Here is a 22962-nt window from a genome sequence, read left to right as displayed (position 1 = left end):
TTTAGAGTTCAAAATAAGTACTTCTAACAAAATTGAACTTGACTTATAGCATATAGTTGTTACATTATGAAAATAAACAAATCTGGTCATTAAACTCATTTTGGATAAAGTTCGATACAAATAAGTTTACTTATAAAGAAGAAATTAAATGGCATGTATTTAGATACACCCACAAGGCATGCGAGCAAGGTATACGTAATTAGTAATTACATATCAACTTTGCAACAATAAATAGAATGAATTTCTATTTGCTAACTTTTTCTTCTTACGCATAACTGCACATCCCTGACATGCAAGAATTCGCTCTCTTGCATCGATTGTTGCAGCCTCCACAGTTTCTCTTGTCTGTCATCAGGTTTACGCATTTCCCATTGCAGCAAATCTCTTGGTGCTTGCATTTCTTCCCACAAAGCCCACAGTTTTGTTTATCAGTCTTAACATTGACACATTTCTTCTTGCAACAGTCTGGACCTGGGCTGCCTTTCGCCCGACATAGTCTTGGGTTCTTGTTGCATTTCACCAAGCCCCTCGAGTGTTGAGCAAGGAACCGACTTGCCCCTCTTAGTGAACCAGATGTAGGAACAAGATCTTCATCGTCAAATTCGATAGGTGTTGCAGAAAGATTAAAGGCTAAAGCCATCAGGATGATCAAAGTTATCAAGATTTTCTTTGTCATGGTGTTTTAGAAAGAGGAATATGAGATATAGATGTTTGGATGAAGTTATGGATATTAAGATTAATTGGTAGTGCGTGTATTTATAGAGAGAAATGTGACTATCAAGTTTGAAAATTAATTATGGGTGTCATGGGAGTCTAGGTATTAAAAAAAGTTAGGCTTTTAGATAGTATTTTTGTAGCAAAGGCTCCACTAAAAAGAGTCAGTTTTGACTTTGAATGATATTTTCTTCTTCCTAAGTTTTTCAAATGGGAATAACACATATGGGTTGACATCTTGTTTATTGGAAAGTGGTTTGTGCTTCTTTTAAATATGCAATATATTATAGGCTGGGATGTAGGGTTGTTTCCTAGTTAGAATTACTTTTAGGGGTAGTTCTTTACTTCTTTGTGTCAACATTTTTTTTAACGGCAAATTTCTTTGTGTCAACCTACAATAATTTTTAGACCTAAAACATCAACTTATAAAATCTTAGAAATTTTCTTCTACTTGTGTCACTATATTTCGAATTTCATATTCAAGTATAAACTCTTAGAAATTTTCTTCTACTTTTGTCACTATATTTTGAATTCGTAGGTTAAGAAATATTTTTACCAAGTTGGATCCGGTGATCGAAACAAATGAGACCCGTTTAGAGACATTAAGAAAAGTTACCTTAACGAATTCATAAAGCTTTTTGGGGTCATCACATACAACTGAATTCTATTTTCGTGCTTCAACAAGCGGTACCTTAATTAGCCATCCCCATAAACGTACAGACTCCCAGATTGTGGCTTATGGTAGTACATCCATCTTCCAATATAAGCACCACCATCGCAACCACTGAACTCGTTGCCGGGATCCCATATATCCAATACCCCAAGCTAAACATAGATGCTAAAATGCATACTAAAGTTGATGCTAAACATAGGAAAACACTAAACCCGTAGCCTGGATCTCATATCCAATACCCCAAGCTAAACATAGATGCTAAACATAGGAAAATCACTATATTAGACAAGTTGTGTTGGAATTAATTCAAAGTTAGTTCAAGTATTTTATGTTTGGTTATTTAATGTCTGTTGCTTTATGTTTTGTTTTGCACGTTGGATATTAGGTTGTTATGTTTGACCGAGTAGTAGGGATCATGGAGTCTTTTTCGTGTTTAGTTGCTAGAGTCATGGGTCAGTTGGTCAGGTCTTGTGTATGGCTATTTATGCCTTTTGCAGCTTTCAATGAATCACTTTTGTTCTTTCCCTTATATGATATCACTGTCAACATAGTGGTATCAGAGCGTCAGGTTTGCCTTCTTTCCAAATTCACGAGTGTGTGTGTACGAACATGGGTTCAACAACAACAAATCAACCTCTCCTTCCAGTCTTTAAAGGAGAGGGTTACGAATTCTGGAGCATCAGAGTGAAGACAGTGTTGCGGTCTCAAGAACTATGGGAAATTGTGAGTGGAGGTTTTGATGATGCAGATCGAGATGCAGCCAGGCTAAGGGAAAACCGCAAAAAGGATGCTCGTGCACTATATATACAGCAGGCCGTACACGACAGCGTATTCTCGCGAATTGCAGCGTCTACAACGGCTAAGATGGCATGGAATGTGTTGCAAACGGAGTACCAAGGAGATTCAAAAGTCATGGCGGTTAAGTTGCAAGGTCTTCGAAGAGAGTTCGAAACCTTACAGATGAAAGATGACGAGAGTGTGGCCGATTTTCTCTCGAAAGTTATGAGGATCGTGAATTAGAAGCGAGCATACGGTGAAGAGGTCACTGATCAAACAGTGATTGAGAAGGTTTTGAGGAGTTTGCCTACCAGATGGGACCACGTGGTTACAGCCATTGAAGAAGCTAAGGACCTCACCACACTCACCTTCGATCAACTCATGGGATCGTTGCAATCCCATGAAGCAAGAGTAAATCGGAGTGTTGAAAGAGTAGAAGAGAGTGTGTTTCAAGCCCGAGAAGTGGAAAACCAACCTATGATGAGAGGTAGAGGACGGTTGGCTGCTCGAGGTCGCGGATAAGGACGTGGTCGGATGGGTGGTAGAGGCAGAAGCACTATAGAGTGCTTCAACTGTCACCGTCTTGGTCATGTCCGATCAGAATGTTGGTACGAACCACAGGTAACAAACGCAACAGTAGAAAAAGTAGAGGAGGAAGAAGAGTGCAAGTTGTTTATGGCCATGACTGATACGGACTCGGCAGCTAGCGTTTGGTTCGTCGACAGCGGGTGTTCGAATCATATGACGGGACAGAGGAGACTGTTTAAAAAACTGGACGAAACAAAAAAAAGTGCAAGTAAAGATGGGAAACGGGAAAGGAATTCAAGTCGAAGGTAAAGGAGTGATCAAACTGATGCTTGTCAATGGGCAGTCAAAAGTCCTACACGATGTTGAATATGCCCCGGCACTTGACTACAATTTGTTAAGTGTGGGTCAACTAATGAGGTCTAGTTATGCAGTGTTGTTCGACGATGAAATGTGTACCATCACTCACAAGGCATCAAAGAAAGTGGTATGTTCGATTCCTATCTCAAGTAATAATACCTTTCTTTTTAATGCTTCACAAGGAACTGTACTAGCTGCTAGTCAAGAAGACTCAATGTTGTGGCACAACCGATATGGGCATTTACATGAGCAGGGTCTCCAACAGTTAAGTAAAAATGATATGGTGTCTGGGTTACCAGAAATAGGGTCAATTTCAGACTGTGAAGGATGTGTTTTTGGGAAACAGACAAGACATTCTTTTCCTCATCATGCTTGGCGGTCCACATAACCCCTTCAACTTGTGCATGCAGACTTGGTGGGTGCAATGCCAACTACATCATTAGGAGGTAATCAGTTTTATTTCCTTCTAACAGATGACTATACTCGCTTTACTTGGGTGTATTTTTTGAAGAAGAAGTCAGAAAGCTTTGGTTTTTTTAAGACATTCAAAGCAAAAGTGGAGAAGGAAAGCGGGTATCAAATCAAAACATTACGTACTGATCGTGGTGGCGAGTTTTTGAGCAAAGAGTTCATTAGTTTCTGTGATGAACATGGGATTCATAGGGATCTTACAGCACCCTAAACGCCACAGCAAAACGGTACCGCAGAGAGAAAAAACAGAACCGTCACTGAAATGGCTCGTTGTATGCTTCAGGCTAAAAGGCTGACAAATCATTTCTGGGCCGAGGCGGTCGCAACAGCAGTATATCTCATTACTTTGTCGCCCACAACAGCAATAGCAGGAAGCACACCTTTTGAAATGTGGTAAGGTCGTAAACCGTCTGTAAGTCACCTACGAACCTTTGGTTGCATTGCTTATGCGTTAACACCTTCTCAGTTGAGAAAGAAACTTGATCCGAAATCAAAAAAATGTATTTTTGTTGGTTACTCACAAAACTCTAAAGCATTTCGGTTGTATGACCCAATTAAGAAAGATATTATCATAAGTAGGACGTTGTATTTAATGAAAATGCAGAATGGATTGATGTTAATTTTAATGATGAAGAAAAGGATACTGCATTTGTGAGTGGGATGGTGCATAATGAAGTTGAAAACACCTTGAATGAACAATTGGGAGCTGAAGGTAATGAGAGCCCACCTGTGACCCCACAACAGACGCCAAGTTCACAAGGGTCAAGTTCATCCAGTGGGCCATCTTTTAACAGTGGTGTAGGGTCCTCAGAAGGCAGCCAAGTCCAAAGTTCAGGAGGTTCAAGTGACTCTAACGGATCTGCCCATAGAGTTCGTGACTTAGTTGAAGTGTATGAAAACACGGTTCCGTTACAATCTCCGTATGCCACATGTCAGTTTGCTCTCTCATCTGTGGAACCCACCTCTCCCGAAACAGCTATGGAAAGTAAGGAATGGAAACAAGCTATGGAAGAAGAGTTGTCTTCTTTGCAAAGACACAATACATGGACCCTCATTGACCTACCAAAAGGTAAAAATGTTATTGGCTTAAAATGGGTGTTTAAATTGAAACTTCATGCAGATGGGCAGATTCAACGTTATAAAGCACGTATAGTTGCCAAAGGGTATTCACAGAAGGATGGGATTGATCCCGGTTGCACGGTTCGAAACCATCCGGGTTGTTCTGGCCTTGGCAGCCCAAAAAAAGATGGATCGCCTATCAATTTGACGTCAAATCTGCATTCCTTAATGGTATTTTAAAAGAAGAAGTTTACGTAGCGCAACCTCCATGCTTCAAAATTAAAGAAAAAGAAGATAAGGTGTTTAAACTTCACAAGGCGCTATACGGGTTAAAACAAGCTCCGCGGGCCTGGTATAGTCGTATTGATGGGTATTTGGTGCAACATGGGTACAACGAAGTCAAAGTGAACCAAATCTATATGTCAAAAAAAGTGGTACCAGTGATATCATTGTGGTGTGTCTTTACGTGGATGACATCGTATATACAAGTTCTTCTGCAAAGTTGGTAGCTGAATTCAAGCAAAAGATGATTGAGGAGTTCGAAATGACCGACATCGGGAAGCTAAACTACTTCTTGGGGCTGGAAGTGACACAAAGAGATGATGGTACGTTTATTTCCCAACAGAAGTATGCTAGAGATTTGTTGCATCGGTTTGGAATGGCTAACTGTAAAAGTGTATCTACACCCATGAATGGTAATGAGAATCGAATGATGGAAGTGCTGCTGCTGATGGTTATACATTTAGAAGTTTGGTTGGAGGGCTTATATATCTCACTCATTCAAGGCCGGATATAGCACACGCGGTTGGTGTTATATCGCGATACATGCATAAGCCGACAGTGAATCATCTTGGGGCAGCGAAGCGGGTGTTGAGATACATAGCTGGATCCGTTGATGTGGGACTGTGGTATGGAAAAGCAAAAGAAGTTGTGCTGTCCGGATTCACAGACAGCGACTGGGGCAAGTGTATTGACGATCGGAAGAGCATATCAGCAAAAGCATTTTCTCTTGGAACCAGTTTTGTCTCTTGGAGCTCGAAGAAGCAAGAAGTTGTTGCCTTGTCCACTACCGAAGCAGAAATATTGCTGCCACTGCAGCGACATGTCAAGCAACGTGGTTAAGGAAGATATTGATTGAACTGGGTCAAGAGCAAAAAGGTGCTACTGCCATCTTCTGTGATAATAATTTAGCTGTGTTTATGTCCAAAAATCAAGCCCATCATGGTAGAAGCAAGCATATCGACATTAAGTTTCACTTCATTCGGAATTTGGTCGATGCAAGACAGATTGAGCTGGTGTCGTGTTACACGGAAGAGCAGGCTGTTGACATTCTTACGAAGCCTCTGGGAGCAAACCAGTTCTACTATCTTCGTGGGAAGCTTGGTTTAACTACACTTTGAATTAAGAGGGGGTATTGGAATTAATTCAAAGTTAGTTCAAGTATTTTATGTTTGGTTATTTAATGTCAGTTTGTAAGTGCAGTTCCTGCCGGGTAACTGTCGCTTATCAGTTCTGGTTAACCAAAGCAGAAGTCCAAGTTAAAGTCAACGATAATGAAGAGTTCTAGACCACATGAAGACCATGCACTGATCAAAGGGGAGTTTGTTAATGCACTTTGGGTGAAAAGTGCATGCCTTCCAATTGTTAGGGTCTTTATTGTACATATCTTGGAACTTAGTCCAAGGTTTATCCTTGGACAATTTGTCCAAGTTTTGGTCTAGAACTTTGGTCAGGGGTTTGGTTTTTGTGTAAATTGTTTTGTCTGAGTTTTGTCCCTAGTCTATATATATGTGTTGTATAGGATTAGGGCACACAACGAACGGAGAGAAACTTTTGAGTGCTTGGTGCACCTCTCACAAGATCCCATCCATTCTCCATCACTGTGTGTATTCTAGAGAGAGAGGGAGACTATGTGTTAGTGAGAGAAAGCTAGGTTTAGATCTTTGTGATCTAAACCAGCTTGTAGATGATGTATACTCCTTTGGTTTGTGTAATCTGTGATGACTGATTCATCTATAAAGAGTTCATCTTCTACATATTTCTATCTTGTTCATATTTTGTTCCTCATGTCTTGAATCAAGCGCAATGTTTGATGTTCGTCATCGATCCGGTGCTTTCACAGTGGTATCAGAGCATGGTTACCGATTCAGAATGGTCTAACCGGCTTCTGAATCACCATTGCTCTTGATTTGATGTTTGTTTCCGCCAAACATCTTGAAGACTTGAAGATTTTGCAGAAAAGTTGAAGAAAATGAAGCTGTTCGTAGTTGTTTTGTTCTCCAAGTTGTTGCAGATATGAGGTTTGATCCAAAAATTGCTCTGTCCGAGTTTTTCTTAGTGTTAAACCCGTCTGAGTTTAAAACTCTGTGTTTGTGTTTCCGGGGTTTTGGTGAACTAGTGTGAAGTCACACTATGGAGATAGTCCGGAGACTTGTTTCTGAGCTTCAGCTTGTCTGAGTTTTCATTTAATCAACCTATTCCGACTTTTCCTTTTTAGTTCAAGAGTCCGAGGTTTAAAATGACAAAAGAATTTATACGTTCAGATGTTTAACTGTTCTGAGGTTTTAATAGTCTGAGTTTAGGGCTCCGAGTTTTCATAAGTCCGAGTTTCAGATAAATTGTCTGAGTTATTCAAATGTCTCCGACTTTATCCGAGCTTTATACCATAAACTACAGTCCGAATTTCACATAAACTACCGTCCGAGTTTATATGTCTCCGACTTTCCATAAAGTGTCTTAGTTTTTCAAATAGAGAGTTTCAGATAAAGTGTCTTACTTTTTCAAATGTGTCCGAATTTCACATAAACTACAGTCCGAGCTTTATACACATAAACTACAGTCCTAATTTCACATAAACTACAGTCCGAGTTTATATGTCTCCGACTTTATCCGAGCTTTAGTGAATGATCTCCAGTCCGAGCTTTGGTCAGATCCGAGTTCTTGGTCACTTGTTTGATATCTACAGTCCGAATCTCCATAAAAGACTTCATTAATTAGTTCCGAGTTTTATAATTCCTTCAGAGTTTCGGATTTTTTTTTAAGGATTCCGAATTTATCTTTAGATAGGTCCGGATTTTTAAAGCATTTTTAGTCACTCCGAGTTTTTTCATGTTGTCCTTTGTTCGCATTTACTGTTCCGAATTTGTTTTGGAATATTTCCGAGAATTTTTGTTCGGTAATGGCGGTCCACGGTTGTTTACAAGACTCTCGGTGTTGGGATGTGGCTCTTACTAGAGAGTTTTGTGACAAGCTGGGAATTAAAATTGTTGGTTTTTCTAATCTGAGATGTACTCCGGGTTTCTATGTGACTCCGGAGGTTTGAAACAAGTAGTTCGATTGTTCCGAGATTAGTTTCTTCAGAGTTTCCTTTATTTCTTTGCTTGTTTCAAATTCCTTTGTATTTTACATACTGTTCTGATGATCTGATCCAACGTTTCAAGAGCTTCTGGGTTTTACGAGTTCCGGATTTTCTAGAATTCCGGGTTACCTGGGGTACCGGATTTTTAGCTAAATTTAGAAGTTTGTGTTGTTCGAAAGTTTCGAGTTGTGCATGTTCCGAGTTTTTCTAGTTATTTTGGGTTACCTGGGGTACCGGATAACTAACTAAGAGTCAGAATTATGCGTAGTTTGGAAACTTGAAGTCGGTTTCGGATTATCGAAAAGTTTTATGGTACTTATGTTGTCAGGATCAAGTGAGGAGGTGAAGAGAATAAGATTTGCTTGGATTTTTGTATTGTTTACAAAGAAAAAGGGGGAGTAAAAATTTTGAAATTCCTGTTTTCTTTGTAAATCAAAAGCTCGTGGTGCTACATCGAAACAAGTTCATGTTTACAATCTTTGAGATTAACTTAGTGTTAATCTTACCGGTGGCGAAGTGTTTAAAACATGAAGCAAGTTAGAGCCAGTGTATGATTGAGTTTTGTCAAGTTTGTTCGAGGTTTAATCAAGTGTTGACGTGATGAAGCAAATTGTTCGTTTGGCAAGTAGTTGAAGGTCATGCCTTTATCGTATGCCGGTTAGAGTAGAGAAGATTAGTCTTCGGTACCTCTTCCAAGTTGGTGACTGATCGGATTCTCGAAATAGGGGTTCTTACATTGAGGGGGAGATCAGAGACGAAAGTCATCGGGAAATTATTGGATTTGTGAAGATACGAGACTGGATCTTGAAGATTCGAGATGAAATGATCTTAGACACTCAGTTGAAGACTCTGATCAAGATGGTGGATGTACTTTTACAAAGTTCAGTTTGTTATTAACTTATCGAACTGAGCTTCATGTCTTTGCGGAATTTGAAGCTTTTGATGTTAGGCATTGGAAATCCGACGTTTCGTTCTTCTACCGTTTAAGTTTGAAGATTAATGTATCGAGCGATATTCTTACATGTGGTTGTAGGTCGGTTCGCGTTAACTTGATTTGGGAGTAGTTTGAGGGGGAGGATCTGCAGTGTTTGATGTCGGATTCTTCGGGTTTCTCAAAGCGGCCATTTAAGTGATCGTCAACAAGTCTTTAATTAGAAGGGTTGAAGATCGACGTGCTCTACCTAAAAGATCAAGTCTCAGCTAAAGTTGAAAGCATGCATGATATCATCAGTCAAGGGGGAGTCTGTAAGTGCAGTATCCGGTGATTGAAGATTATCGATGCCACACAGAACTGATGCAACAGTTAAGGGGGAGACTGTAAGTGCAGTTCCTGCCGGGTAACTGTCGCTTATCAGTTCTGGTCAACCAAAGCAGAAGTCCAAGTTAAAGTCAACGATAATGAAGAGTTCTAGACCACATGAAGACCATGCACTGATCAAGGGGGAGTTTGTTAATGCACTTTGGGTGAAAAGTGCATGCCTTCCAATTGTTAGGGTCTTTATTGTACATATCTTGGAACTTAGTCCAAGGTTTATCCTTGGACAATTTGTCCAAGTTTTGGGCTAGAACTTTAGTCAGGGGTTTGGTTTTTGTGTAAATTGTTTTGTCTGAGTTTTGTCCCTAGTCTATATATGTGTGTTGTATAGGATTAGGGCACACAACGAACGGAGAGAAACTTTTGAGTGCTTGGTGCACCTCCCACAAGATCCCATCCATTCTCCATCACTGTGTGTATTCTAGAGAGAGAGGGAGACTATGTGTTAGTGAGAGAAAGCTAGGTTTAGATCTTTGTGATCTAAACCAGCTTGTAGATGATGTATACTCCTTTGGTTTGTGTAATCTGTGATGACTGATTCATCAATAAAGAGTTCATCTTCTACATATTTCTATCTTGTTCATATTTTGTTCCTCATGTCTTGAATCAAGTGTAATGTTTGATGTTCGTCATCGATCCGGTGCTTTCACAGTGGTCCTGTTACTGTGACAAAGGGAAGCGTCCTATGGAAAAAGCTTCTATGGATGAATCCGTAGATGATATGCCTTCTGAAAAGCAATACCTTCTGTTAGTAATGAAGGAACTTCAAAATCATCTTTCACCCTCCGAAAGAGAAAAGCTTGAGTTATTTCGAGCGAAGGTTGCTTCTCTCGGTCCCTCTTTCGATTGGAGTATACGCTTAGCTAGTTGGAATGACAGAGCGAATGATTTAGATTCAATTGTGTTTAGCTCATCCTCTTCTGATGATGATGATGAAGATCGTCGTCGTCCTGTTACTGATACTATTCGTGTGCCAGTTCCTTCAGGACGTATAAGCGACAACGTGTTGCTGTTTTGGATCTTCAATCTTCGAGTCCGATGGTTGCTTCGGTCACGGTTACATCCAGCTCTGCTCCATCAGACTCCAGAGGTCTTCTAAATATGGAGTTATCTGTAGCTCTCCCGTCACTGTCTTCCTCACTTCCATTCACTTCTTTTGTGGAAACTACCAGTATGGCTACGACTCTTCAACCAGTAACGCCGATGATGTCCTCTCCGATTCCTGCAGTACCATTATTTGGGTCGTTATCTTCTCAATTGGGTACGGGTAATGTGTTTGCCTTATCAGGAAGTTCTTCTTTGCAAGCGCCAGAGACACGACAAGCATGTCCGAAGGTTGCTTTCGGTCGGAGTCCGCCGGCAGTGCGATCGAAGAAAGGATCTCTGCGTCCTCCAGTGATTCCATCCTCAGGTCCTAGGCCATCTAGTGCACAGCCGTCTGGCTCAAGACCTCCTGCTCCTAGATCTTCTACAGTTTCTGCTTCGAGACCATCAAGTTCAGGTCAAGAGCAGAATTTTCAGGAATTTGTTCGTGGAAAATTTCAGGATGCAGCCAAGGTTATGGTTCAACATAAGAATCAAATCTCTAGGCAGCAGAAAGAAATTGCTTTCTTGAAGAAAAGGGATGCAGATCGTGACCAGCAGATGGCAGAGCTTTTTCGTCTATCCAAAGATTAGAGTGTTCAGCTGGGTAAGTTCATAGCACAAGATGCCTCGACGTCTGCCCGACAACAGACTTTGGTTAGTACTACAGATCGTCTTCTCGGGATTGTGACAGATCTCGTATCACTCCTTGCTGCTCAAGGGGAGATTTCGGCTTCGGATTTTCAAGTTCAGGCTAAGTGCAAGATGGACGAACTAAAGAAAACCAGAGACGATCTTAACAAGGACAAGGATCCCAACGCAGCGAAGCAGGGGGAGCAGTCAAGGAGCGCACGTGCTCCTGAAGCTGCAACCTCGGCTCATGTTGAGGGGGAGTCCTCGGGTGCAGCTGCAGGGGGAGATAAAGGCCCTGTAGATTCTGATACAGGTGCCCTATCCGATTCTGAGTTAGATCCTGCTGCTGATTTGGTCTTAGGTGCTGGTGAAGTGGTTGAGGAAATGGTTGAAGATTGGCGAACCGACGACGACTTAGCTGGTAAGTTCAATTTCATTGAGACTGCGAAAGGCAAGAGGATTGAGTACGAGTCCTTACCGGTCAACAGTGATGTTATCAGAGGCTTTGTGTTTGGCTGTGAAATGCCCGAAGAAATCTTTAATCCTATACGAATTACCGAAGAAGTCAGTGTGGTAGCTCACAAATGGTTTAGAAATCTTCCAGATGACACTCAAAGGAAGAGGTACTTATCCACCAAAGGTGAGTATTCGGGTCAGATTCGAAGTTGGGATTTCGATGAGCAGCACGGCCTGGTAATGATCAAAAGGACCGATGGGGTACAGTACTTCAGGCCAAGGGCCAAGTATCTTCATACTCTTCCAGCTCGCGATCTCCATCACATCGCTCAGCTCGATCTCAACAACCATACAAATGTTGCTAGTATCAGAGGATTGATTCCTCATCTCGTTGCTGAGAGTCGAGAAAGCAAATAGAAGATGTTCAAGCCAGCAGTCGGTCGAGGAGTTAAGTACTTAAACAAGTTCACTGGTAAAGAAGAATGGAAGATGGTTTATCCTCCAGCGAGTTGCCTTCGTAAAATTCCTATGCGAAAGTTTGATCTCGATAAATTCGACAACATAGGTTATTGGTATCTCCATGGCAAGACTTGGGAAGCCATGATTACTGAAAAGAAAGTGACGGTTGAGATTGCTAAGATTCTGGATCCGATTTGGCTTGCCAACCTTAGAGAAGCACATCTGAAGAAGCTTCGGCGCCTGCCTCTAAAATACAATGAAGAAGATCGTGTTCTAGCGGACCAGTTCATCAAGGTGGTTCAGTTCTGTGTGAAGAACAAGGTCTGGGCAGGAAGCAGCTTCTCGAAGAGAGTATGAAGATCTCAAGACCAATGAAGACCATGCACTGATCAAGGGGGAGTTTGTTAATGCACTTTAGGTGATAAGTGCATGTCTCCCATTTTGTAGGGTCTTTATTGTACATATAGTGAAACTTAGTCCTAGTTTTATCCTTGGACATTTTGTCCAAGTTTTAGCCTAGCATTTTGTCTGAGTTTTGTATAGGACAAAAGGTCTGAGCTTTGTGTAGTTTGTTTTGTCCGGGCTTTCTAGTTTGTCTTGAAAGTTCGGGTTTTGCCTTGTATTTATACCTTTATGTGGAATAGACAAGGTGGCGATTCTGTGTGAAATTCTGTGCACCTAACCCTAATCATTGTGTGTGTTTTGTCTGGCGGCTGCTTTGTGTGAGTGACGTCATTCATCTTCCTCATCATGAATACTCAGTGTATTCTTGATTTCTCTCATAAATCTTTGCATACTAGTGTTTCATCTGCAGTGGTTAATCATCAGGTGGATTCCGCACACCTGTTGGTGGCTTTAGCTGAGGGAGATCTTAGATTAGGAGGCCTTACACAGTTGCTTTATGTTTTGTTTTGTTTTGCACGTTGGATATTAGGTTGTTATGTTTGACCGAGTAGTAGGGATCATGGAGTCTTTTTCGTGTTTAGTTGGTAGAGTCATGGGTCAGTTGGTCAGGTAGTGGGTCAGGTCTTGTGTATGGCTATTTATGCCTTTTTGCAGCTTTCAATGAATCACTTTTGTTCTTTCCTTTATATGATATCACTGTCAACAAGTTGATCCTGAAAAAATAATTAACGGAATCAACATGCATAGTCGTTAATAAAATAGATAAGCCCAAAATGAACCAAAGGGATTCACATAACCGCTAAGACATGCATAGCAACTAAGACGACTACCGCTTGACTCTCAGATACTATTATCACACCTATAAAAAGCATTACCAATATTACAAGAGACACTGTACTCAATTTATAAATCCGTACAGATTAAATATATAACTTTTTAGAGTTAATTGCCCGGATGATCTCTGTGGTTTTATAGTTTTTCACGTTTAGTACCCACCCTTTTATGTATCATTTTCATATAAAAGCATTATATTCTGGGAGGATGAATTCCTTTTCATAATTTTTTTATGTTTGACCCACTTTTAAATAAATGATATTAATTATAGAGTGACCTCAAAAATTCAAATCATATACATTACGTTTTCCTAATGAAAAACACGGTTTCCATACGACCGAGAATTCGATCATAAATTAACTAAAATAATTTTAATATATATAGTCGAGAAATATAGTTGCATGAGCACTTGATTTCGATTATTTTGACTTCTATTTTGGAAAAGGGCGACTTTCTCAAATAGACGTACACATATTCAATAATTAGGCAGTAGGATTTAGTGTGAAACTGCATCCAAAAGTAAACATTCTGAATGTCGAGTTTTCACATAATCTATATAATATTAATGATTTTGGTAGAAAGATCGATTATTTAATAATTTCTTAATACTCATCACTTAGACAGAATGTAGTGGGGCGCTATGCCCCAAGATGGCGCTGGAAAACGGCCCCAAACACCGAAACGAGGGACGGTATAAATGAAAAAATGGGGTGGGGCGCGAGTATTATAGCGGCGGTATTGGGGTTGGTTTTCAAACTTTAACCAATCAAATTTAAGCAAGGTTTTTAATAATTAATTAATAAAATTGAAAATTAAAAATTAGGTAATGATGGGTAGGGGCTTTATGACTACAGGCTCTAGTGATATAACGCCCCATAAAGCCCCCCGTGTGACGTGGCACGATACGTGTCGCATAACGTCCCAGAGGCTTTATGATTACGGATGACCTTATTGCAAATCATAGTATTTTCTTAATCTTATAACCAAGTTTTGAATATGGAAATTATATATTAAAATATCTCTAGTTTTCAACAATTCTAGGCATCATAGCTTCTTTTCAATGAAATTCTTTTTTCTTTAGTGACTATTAATTTTTCATCTTTTTCTTCATTTCTTATTCTTCCAGCCACAATTTTATCTGTTGGCCGTTAATCCAAAAACATCAACTGTAAGAGGGGACGGGGCGGTCCCGTGATGGGGCTTGAGCACGCGTTGAACTTCAACGCTACACCGCCGCCACCCTATGTTCCACGCGTTATAAAGAAAACGCGTTATCACCATTACGCGTTAAACTTTCAAAAATCCGACCGTTGGGCGCACATGACCGTTTAAAACGGTAACTTTTAATGAAAAAAAAAATAATCCATTTTATCTATAAATATATCCACATTTTAACCATTTTTTCACACACCAAACTATATCTTTTAAACCCATTTCACACAATTTTTTATATCTTTCTCAAATGGAATTCCCTACCGATTCGACGTTTCCGATGTCTAGCGATACCGAGTCGTCTTCCGACAACGACACGCTAAACTATTTTGTGTCGGTGTATAACGAGCTTGATGCCGAGTCGTCCCGCCCAAAGAAGAAGATGGTCGGCCGTGATCGTATACGTGCCAACGAAGTTTTGATGAACGATTATTTTGTGGAAAACCCGCTATACAATGCCGAAACGTTTAGAGATCGTTTTCGTTTACCCAAAGAATTATTTTTAAAGATTGTTGGAGACATCGAGGCAAGCGAGGGATGGTTTCAAGAAGGTTACGATGCGAGGGGCAAACCAAGTTTCACGCCGATTCAAAAATGCACGTCCGTCATTCGCCAACTAGCGACAGGTAACCCACCCGATCAATATGATGAATACCTAGCTATGTCTGAAAGAACTTCACGTGAGTGTTTGCAATTTTTTTGCAATGCGGTCATTAAGTTGTATTCTAACGAGTTTTTACGTAAACCGACGAGCCACGACATCTCACGTATTTATGCCGCACACGAGGCTAGATGGCATTTTCCCGGGATGCTCGGTAGCATCGATTGTACACATATCGAGTGGAAAATTTGTCCAAGAGAGTTGCGAGGGGCGTATGTGAGGGGAGACATCAAAAGACCAACCATCATACTAGAAGCGGCCCCGTCGAATGATTTATGGATTTGGCATTCGTATTTCGGTGTCCCAGGTTCAAACAACGACATCAATGTGTTGCACACGTCGCCGTTGTTCCAAAGCGTAACGGATGGTACCGCACCTTCCTCTCCTTTCTATGTTAACGGTCGACATTACAGACGAGGCTTTTATCTTGTGGATGGTATCTACCCGTCTTGGTCTGTTTTTGTGAAAGCTCCCTCATTTCCCGTCGAGGCTAAAGAAAAGGCGTTCAAAAAATTGCAAGAATCGGCAAGAAAAGATGTTGAGAGGGCGTTTGGTGTTTTAAAGGGTAGATGGGGTATACTCCAAATCTGTTAAATCTTACCGATAAAATTAGAAGTGAACGACGGAACGATGGTGATCGATTGGTTGGAATTCGGGTTGTTAACGAAGGAATGGTGAACGATTGTTTATCTTTGCAACTAAATCAGAAATCCGCTATTGATTCTCGGATATTAAGGTTTCATGGTAGTTATTCTGTTGGTTTTTGACAGAAGTTTTGGGTATTGAATGGGGAAGATGTTTATGGTGGCTCAGCAACGATGAAAGAAGATGGTGTTCTTCGTTCCAAAAATGGTGATGATGATGTTCATGTATCAAATCAGGGAAATATATGATATTTCAACTACTTTGTAAGGATATATATGATATTTATAAATTTGCATGGGTATATATGATATTTTGCAAGTTTGTAGGGTATATATGAAATTGTCCGTTAAATTAAAACATTTATATGTTTATAACATTTATTTAATTTGTATTTTTTTTACTTTCTTTTATTTATTTAGTTTTTATGTCTACTTTTATGTAGTAAAAAAGGTTATTTTTAATTTATTTTATTTTGTATCTATTTTTTAAAAATAAAGTGATAGTGTGATGGGTGTTGCAAATTATATAGTGATGGTGTCATAGAATTATGCGGAATAAGGTGACAGCGTGTGATTTCATTTCGCGTGTGATTTCATTTTGTTTCAGGACAAGAATGAGTATTGCATACTATGCTCTTCTAACTAAACTGAGGATTCAATTGGTATAAACAACTCTCACCTGCGGTATGCTCATATAATGTATATATGTGTGGGGGCTCGGGGGTAAAAGTGAAAGTGCACTAATTTTAACGTTATTTTACTAATTTCGTGAAAATAATGTTAAAAGAGTGGGATTGTTAATCATGCATCATGTGCTGACATTGATAGCTGAAAAACAAGGGGGTACATGCACTAATCGGCGTTTGTCTCAATTGCTAAGTGTTATGTGCCTTATGTCCAAGGCTTGATGCAAAAATACAATCGAGCCGGGAGTCTGATTGTAAGCAACCTCTCTATTCCTACGGGGTAGAGATAAGGCTGTCTACATTACCCTCCTCAGACCCTACCTTAGATTTGTTATTAGTGGGATATGATGATGATGATGATGACAGACGACGACGACGACGATGATGATGATCGGTATAAACAAAGATATTTGATCTTGTATTCTTGTGTGTATTTCGCTTCAAATAACATCTCATGCCATGACTAATTATACCTCTACAGCTAACCAACTGGGGTAGCCCAGTTGGCCAGTCCCACCCTTTCTCTTCCAAGAGACCCGGGTTCGACTCCAGTGATGGTCACAAGCCACACACCTCTTCCAAGAGGAAACGGAATCAACTCAGGGCCAAGGGTGTTCACCGCCAGACAGTATTGGGACGGTACTAGCTTGTGGAGTGGGATCACTCCAGCGGCCGGGAGGTCCGTGCAATAACCCCCCCCCCCCCCCAATTATACCTCTACAGCTCAACTTCATTAGCAATCTTACTATCTAAGTCAAGATACATTGCACCTGCATCTGAATTATCAAATATCATACCACAAATATAACATGAAGTATGTAACCGTAAAAATTATATCCTATAAAACATTTAGGTGTTGTTTGTTTTTTCTGAGGGAAAACGTCTACAGTCTGCGGACCACTTCTGCAGACATCTGTAGCAGAAGTGCTGGACCAAATGTCTGCAGTCTGCAAGAAGAAGACTGTTTGTTTTTTACTTCTCCAAACTGCAAACTCATAATTCATAGTCTGCAGTCTGCGGACCACATCTGCAGACATCTGTAGCAGAAGTGCTGGACCAAATGTCTGCAGTCTGCAAGAAGAAGACTGTTTGTTTTTTACTTCTCCAAACTACAAACTCATAATTCATAGTCGTCACTGACAATTTTTTATCATCAAATGCATACCAATACAAAACTAAAGCCAACAAAAACTTCAAATTTATTATTCAGAAAACATTAATTTAACCAAACCTGTATAAGTGGATTGAATAGATACTTTTTTTTCAATATTTTCCCAATTAAATTCTTTTGGCAGTTAATGACTAATCAAAATCCAGATGTTAAACTCCGACTAGTTCTTTAATCCAACTACATTTCCATTAGAAATTATACAAACATGAAAAACGAAAGTAAAAAGGCCAAAACTTTTGAAGGAAATAGAAAATTACATCACTGTTTATCAAAATAACAAGACACAAACACAATACAAATTAACATACCTGTGTCTCGGCTGTGGAGGCTGAAGGTGGAGGTGTCTCGGATGTGGAGGCTGAAGATGGTGAAGGTGGTGACGGTAAGGCTGTGGTGGGGGCGCCGGAGGAGGGAAGCAGGCCGGCGGCAGAGGTGGAGCAGGGCCTGAGGTGGTCGTCGAAGTGCTGGGATGGTCGTGGAGGGGCTGGGGTGGTCGTTTAGGGGCTGGGGTGCGACGACGAGCGGTGGAGAGGGTGGAGAGGGCTCTTGTCGGACGTGGTGGGGGCGGAGAGGGTGGGGAGAGGCTGATGTCGGACGTGGTGGGGGCGGCGCCAGAGGTTGAGACGGTGGCAGAGGCGATGGCGAACGTGGAGAAGGAGGAGATGAGGGGTTGCGGCTGCTCTTGTTCTGTTTAGGGTTTGGAGAAGACTTTTGAAGTGGCCAGAAGACTTAAGTCCATATCTACGCGAAACAGAGGTGAAGCAGAGGTTTTATTATGAAAAGTCTTCTAAAAACAAACAAGCTGCAAGGCCCTACATCTGCGCGTGGTCTGCGTGGGGAAGACAAAAATGGTTCAGAAGTACTTTTTCAAAAAAACAAACACCAACTTAATTTGTTTTCCTCATTTGTAATATGCAATATTATTAATATTTTAGACCAAATATATAATAATTACATCCTCATTGGCATGTACTAATGTCAATATTACTAGTTTTGGAGCTCACAAACGTTTGAACTTGATTTATAGCATATAGTTGTTACATTATGAAAATAAACAAATCTGGTCATAAAACTCATTTTGGATAAGGTTCGACACAAATATTTTAGGTATAAAGAAGAAATTAAATGGCATGTATTTAGATACACCCACAAGGCATGCGAGCAAGGTATACGTAATTAGTAATTACATATCAACTTTGCAACAATAAATAGAATGAATTTCTATTTGCTAACTTTTTCTTCTTACGCGTAACTGCACATCACCAACATGCAAGAATTCCCTCTCTTGCATCTATTGTTGCAGCCTCCACAGTTTCTCTTGTCTGTCATCAGGTTTACGCATTTCCCCTTGCAGCAAATCTCTTGGTGCTTGCATTTTTTCCCCGCAAAGCCCACAGTTTTGTTTATCAGTCTTAACATTGACACATTTCTTCTTGCAACAGTCTGGACCTGGGCTACCTTTCGCTCGACATAGTCTTGAGCAAGGACTCGACTTGCCCCTCTTAGTGAACCAGATGTCAGAACAAGATCTTCTTCATCGTCTAATTCAATAGATGTTGCAGAAAAATTAATGGTTAAAGCCATCAGGATGATCAAGGTTATCAAGATTTTCTTTATCATTGTGTTTTAGAAAGAGGAATATGAGATGTATAGATGTTTGGATGAAGTTATGGATAGTAAACTTAATTGGTAGTGAGTGTATATATAGGGAGAAATGTGACTATCAAGTTTGAAAATTAATTATGCATGGGTGTCATGCGAGTCTAGGTATTAGAAAAAGTTAGGCTTTTAGATGGTATTTTTTTTAGCAAAGGCTCCACTAAAAAGAGTCAGTTTTGACTTTGAATCGTATTTTCTTGTTCGTAAGTTTTTCAAATGGGAATAAAATATACGAGTTGACATCTGTTTATTGGAAAGTTGTTTGTGCTTCTTCTAAAAATACTATTTTAGGTTGGTATGTAGAGTTGTTTCCTAGTTAGATAAACTTTTAGGGGTAGTTTTTTGTGTCACCCTAAAATAATTGTTTAGACCTAATTACCTAAAACATCAACTTATAAACTCTTAGAAATTTTTTTCTAGTTGTGTCACTTTATTTCGAATTTCATATGTTCAAGAAATATTCTTACCAAGTTGGATCGGGTGATCACCAAAACAAACAAGACCCATCTAGAGATATCAAGAGAAGTTACCTTAATGAATTCATAAAGCTTTTTGGGGTCATCACATACAACCGAATTATAGTTTTGTGCAACAACGAGTGGTACCTTAGTTACCCATCTTCATAAACAGGCTCCCATATTGTAGCTTATAGTGGTACATATATATAAGCACCACTATCACAACCACTATCACAACCACAGCTGGGATCCCTTGTCCAATACCCCAAGCCATGTCATTAAGTATGCATACCAAAAAGTTGTTTAAAAATGATTAAAAATAGATGTTAAACATGAAAAATCACTACAATTTGCATAGCCGTTAAAAATTAGACAATTACAAAGAGAGTCAATCAAGACATGCCAAACAGGATTCGCCGGCTAAGAAGTCTACGGCTTAGCCTACACCAACTCATGGTAACAGTCAATCAGATTGAAACACATGTAAAACATGCGCTAGATTAGCCAGCGCCCTCCATTTTTAACCGCTAGCTGATTTAGACGATGCTTTTTTATCCATAATCTAAATTTACCATGCGCCTTACACGAGTCATTTGTTATTGCTTTTTTGGTGCACCCCACGAATTTTTCAATGTTTTTTATGCCAGCTAAATTTTTGCTGTCTTAGCCCACAGAGCCTTTTTGGCATCGTCTAGTTGGCTCTTTTTATCTTTGTATATTTTATTAATTGTGTATATATGCATGTCTATTATGTTAACTTTCGGGGTCAACTTGTCTATTTTAGTGATTTTCGGTTAAAGCACGTGTGAAGGTGAATTTATGTGCCCGTTCTTTTGGCTCCCTCTATTATCGAGATGATTGCTTATAGGTTTCTCGACCAAATGTAATGTCGTTTTCCTTTGTTTACAAAATTATGGGGTCTTAATAAGTTTATATGTGCTACCATCTATACGGTGTAACTTGAATGCCAAATACCAGTATCACATCTATAAAAGAAATAACCTTAATTTATTACATGACACAATACTGATCCGTGTCGATTAAATGTATATATATTTTATGTACCATTTTCATATAAAAACTTTAAATTCTTAGTGGATGAATTCCTTTTTATAAACTTTATATGTTTTGACCCACTTTTATATAAATAATTTTAAAGAGTGACCTATAAAAATCAAATCATATACAATTTTAATCATACATTTCTTAATGAAAAACACGGTTTCCATACGACTCAAGAATTCCAATATAAATAAACTGAAATAATTTAGTATTATCGAGAAATATAGAGGGTGTTTGGGATTCCTTTTAACTTATGACTTATAACTTTTGAGAAGTCATAAGTGAGAAGTAACAATTTCTTACTTCTCAATTTCTCCTTCTCAAAGCCATTTGAAGGCAAGTCCTTATTTGAGAGTGTTTGGAATTCCTTTTAATCATAAAAGTTCTTCTCAAAAGGTGTTTGGGTTTCCTTTTCACTTTTCAGAACTCAATAAGTGAGAAGTTGGGGCAAAATAAGGAACCCCAAACACCGCCATAGTTGCAGGAGCACTTGATTTCAATTATTTTGACTTCTATTTTTGAAAGTGGCGACTTTCTCCAAACTGGCGTACACATATTCTAAGTACGATTTAGTGTGAATCTGCATCCAAAAGTTGATGCATTCTGAAAATTGAGTTTTCACATAATCTCCATCATATTAATGATCTGAAAAATGATTTTAGTTAAATAATTTAAAATGCAACTCAAATTTGAGAAAATGGTTATTATTATACAGAAGAATGTTTAATAAAGAGCCACTTTTCGGTAGAGAACTATCGAAAATGCATATAAAAAAGTTTTGACATTCCATTTTGTATAAGATTTTTTATACAAACTCTTCGAGAAAAATACATTACAAACATGAAGTTTGGAGATTATGGTTTGATAATTGATTGGGGTGATTATTTGTTTGGTAAAGATGGATTGTTTATCAATTTTTTTAATACTCGATACAAGGCAGGACCGTAGGGGTGCGGGGTGGGCGACGGCACAATGCCCAAATCTTTTTAATTTTGTATAGAATTTACGTTATATAAGATGGAATATATATGCATTGAATCGACAGATAACAAAAATATGTCTTTCTACTAGCGGTTACTGTCTTGCTTAAACAACAAGGAGACCTGGGTTCTAATCTCAGCATCTCCAAATTCTTTATTTTAGCTTAATTTTTGGTTTTTTTTTTTTTGTTGTTATTGGCATTTAATGTTTAATTTATTTTTCCCTTTAATTAATAAATTGCTTTCTAAACTTAGCTATCCACATAAATTTAAGTGATTGATGAGTTTAAATTAATTGGAGATTTTCAAATAGGGCTATCTCGCACAGAGCCAAAAAAAATTTATGATTTTCGAAGACGACCCTAACTCGATACGTATTACAAACCAAAATAATTTGATAACCATTGAACAGAGTTGTGAAGTAAGAATTTACATATTTACACTATGGGTGAGGTTCCTAAGTGAACCAATAGGTATTTATGAACCAAATGAACTATTATGAGCCATTGATTTTAGTTTTAGACGTCAAGATTGTAAGACCATATGTAATGGGGCTTTATAAGGGCATGAAAGATTTTGATAATGCCCTTAGACCATTACTCATGGGCATTATAGGGGCATGAAGAGTGAGGGGCATTTCTATAATAATGCCCAAAGAGAAGAAAAATAATGGAAAGTAATAAATGAAATGGGCATTAACCATTACACCTTTTTTAAAAAGGGCATTATGATGATGATGTGGTGAAAAATGCCCCTTAGTGGGCATTAACCATTACCTATGGTCTAAATACATACAATCTAATTTGGAAAGATTTTTTAAACTAAGGGCATGAAGATAATTGTTACTTCTTTCTCTCTATAATTAAGTATTTGATTATATTCTTTCTCATCTTTTCTCTCACCAATTAATTAATTAATTTGTTGATTAAAAAAACAATCTTTATTAAATATTGTTGTATTAATAACACTTATAATTAAAAATTGCTACAGAATTGAATCTACATATATGTATTGTACGTATTACTACATTTAAAAGCATATATAGAGGTTGTTGTTGTACGTATATGTGATCAATGTTGTACGTATGTGTATTGCACTATTGTACACAAGTATACAGGCTATTATATGTATACGTTATCGGTGTTGTACGTCTATGAATTCCACGGTTGTACAAGAGTGTTAAGCTTGTTGTATGTATATGTAATCACTGTTATACGTCTGTGTATTGCACTATTGTACACGAGTATCAATAATGAGTTAGAATCTTCAATGTACATATACCATCTTCTTCGCTTTCAAAACCCTAG

General features: G+C 38.9%; 1 protein-coding gene and 1 long non-coding RNA gene across 2 annotated transcripts; both read right to left on the bottom strand.

Annotated features, from left to right (window-relative positions):
- Positions 1–265: 265 nt before the first annotated feature.
- On the bottom strand, positions 266–676 carry LOC110913321 (stigma-specific STIG1-like protein 1). The gene has a single exon (XM_022158158.1). It carries the CDS (start codon positions 674–676, stop codon positions 266–268), a length of 411 nt encoding a protein of 136 aa, XP_022013850.1.
- A 15680-nt stretch (positions 677–16356) lies between these two features.
- LOC118487378 lies at positions 16357–18313 on the bottom strand. The gene is made up of 3 exons (XR_004881687.1): positions 17805–18313; positions 17041–17101; positions 16357–16798 (listed from the first exon to the last, which is right to left on the bottom strand). It is a non-coding gene; the product is annotated as an uncharacterized LOC118487378 (long non-coding RNA).
- Between the last annotated feature and the right edge of the window lie 4649 nt (positions 18314–22962).

This window comes from Helianthus annuus, chromosome 15 (assembly GCF_002127325.2).
Source record: "Helianthus annuus cultivar XRQ/B chromosome 15, HanXRQr2.0-SUNRISE, whole genome shotgun sequence".
NCBI classification, from domain to species: domain Eukaryota; kingdom Viridiplantae; phylum Streptophyta; class Magnoliopsida; order Asterales; family Asteraceae; genus Helianthus; species Helianthus annuus.
The sequence above is the reverse complement of the archived record's forward strand: the minus strand, read 5'-3'. Positions and strand labels throughout refer to the sequence as shown.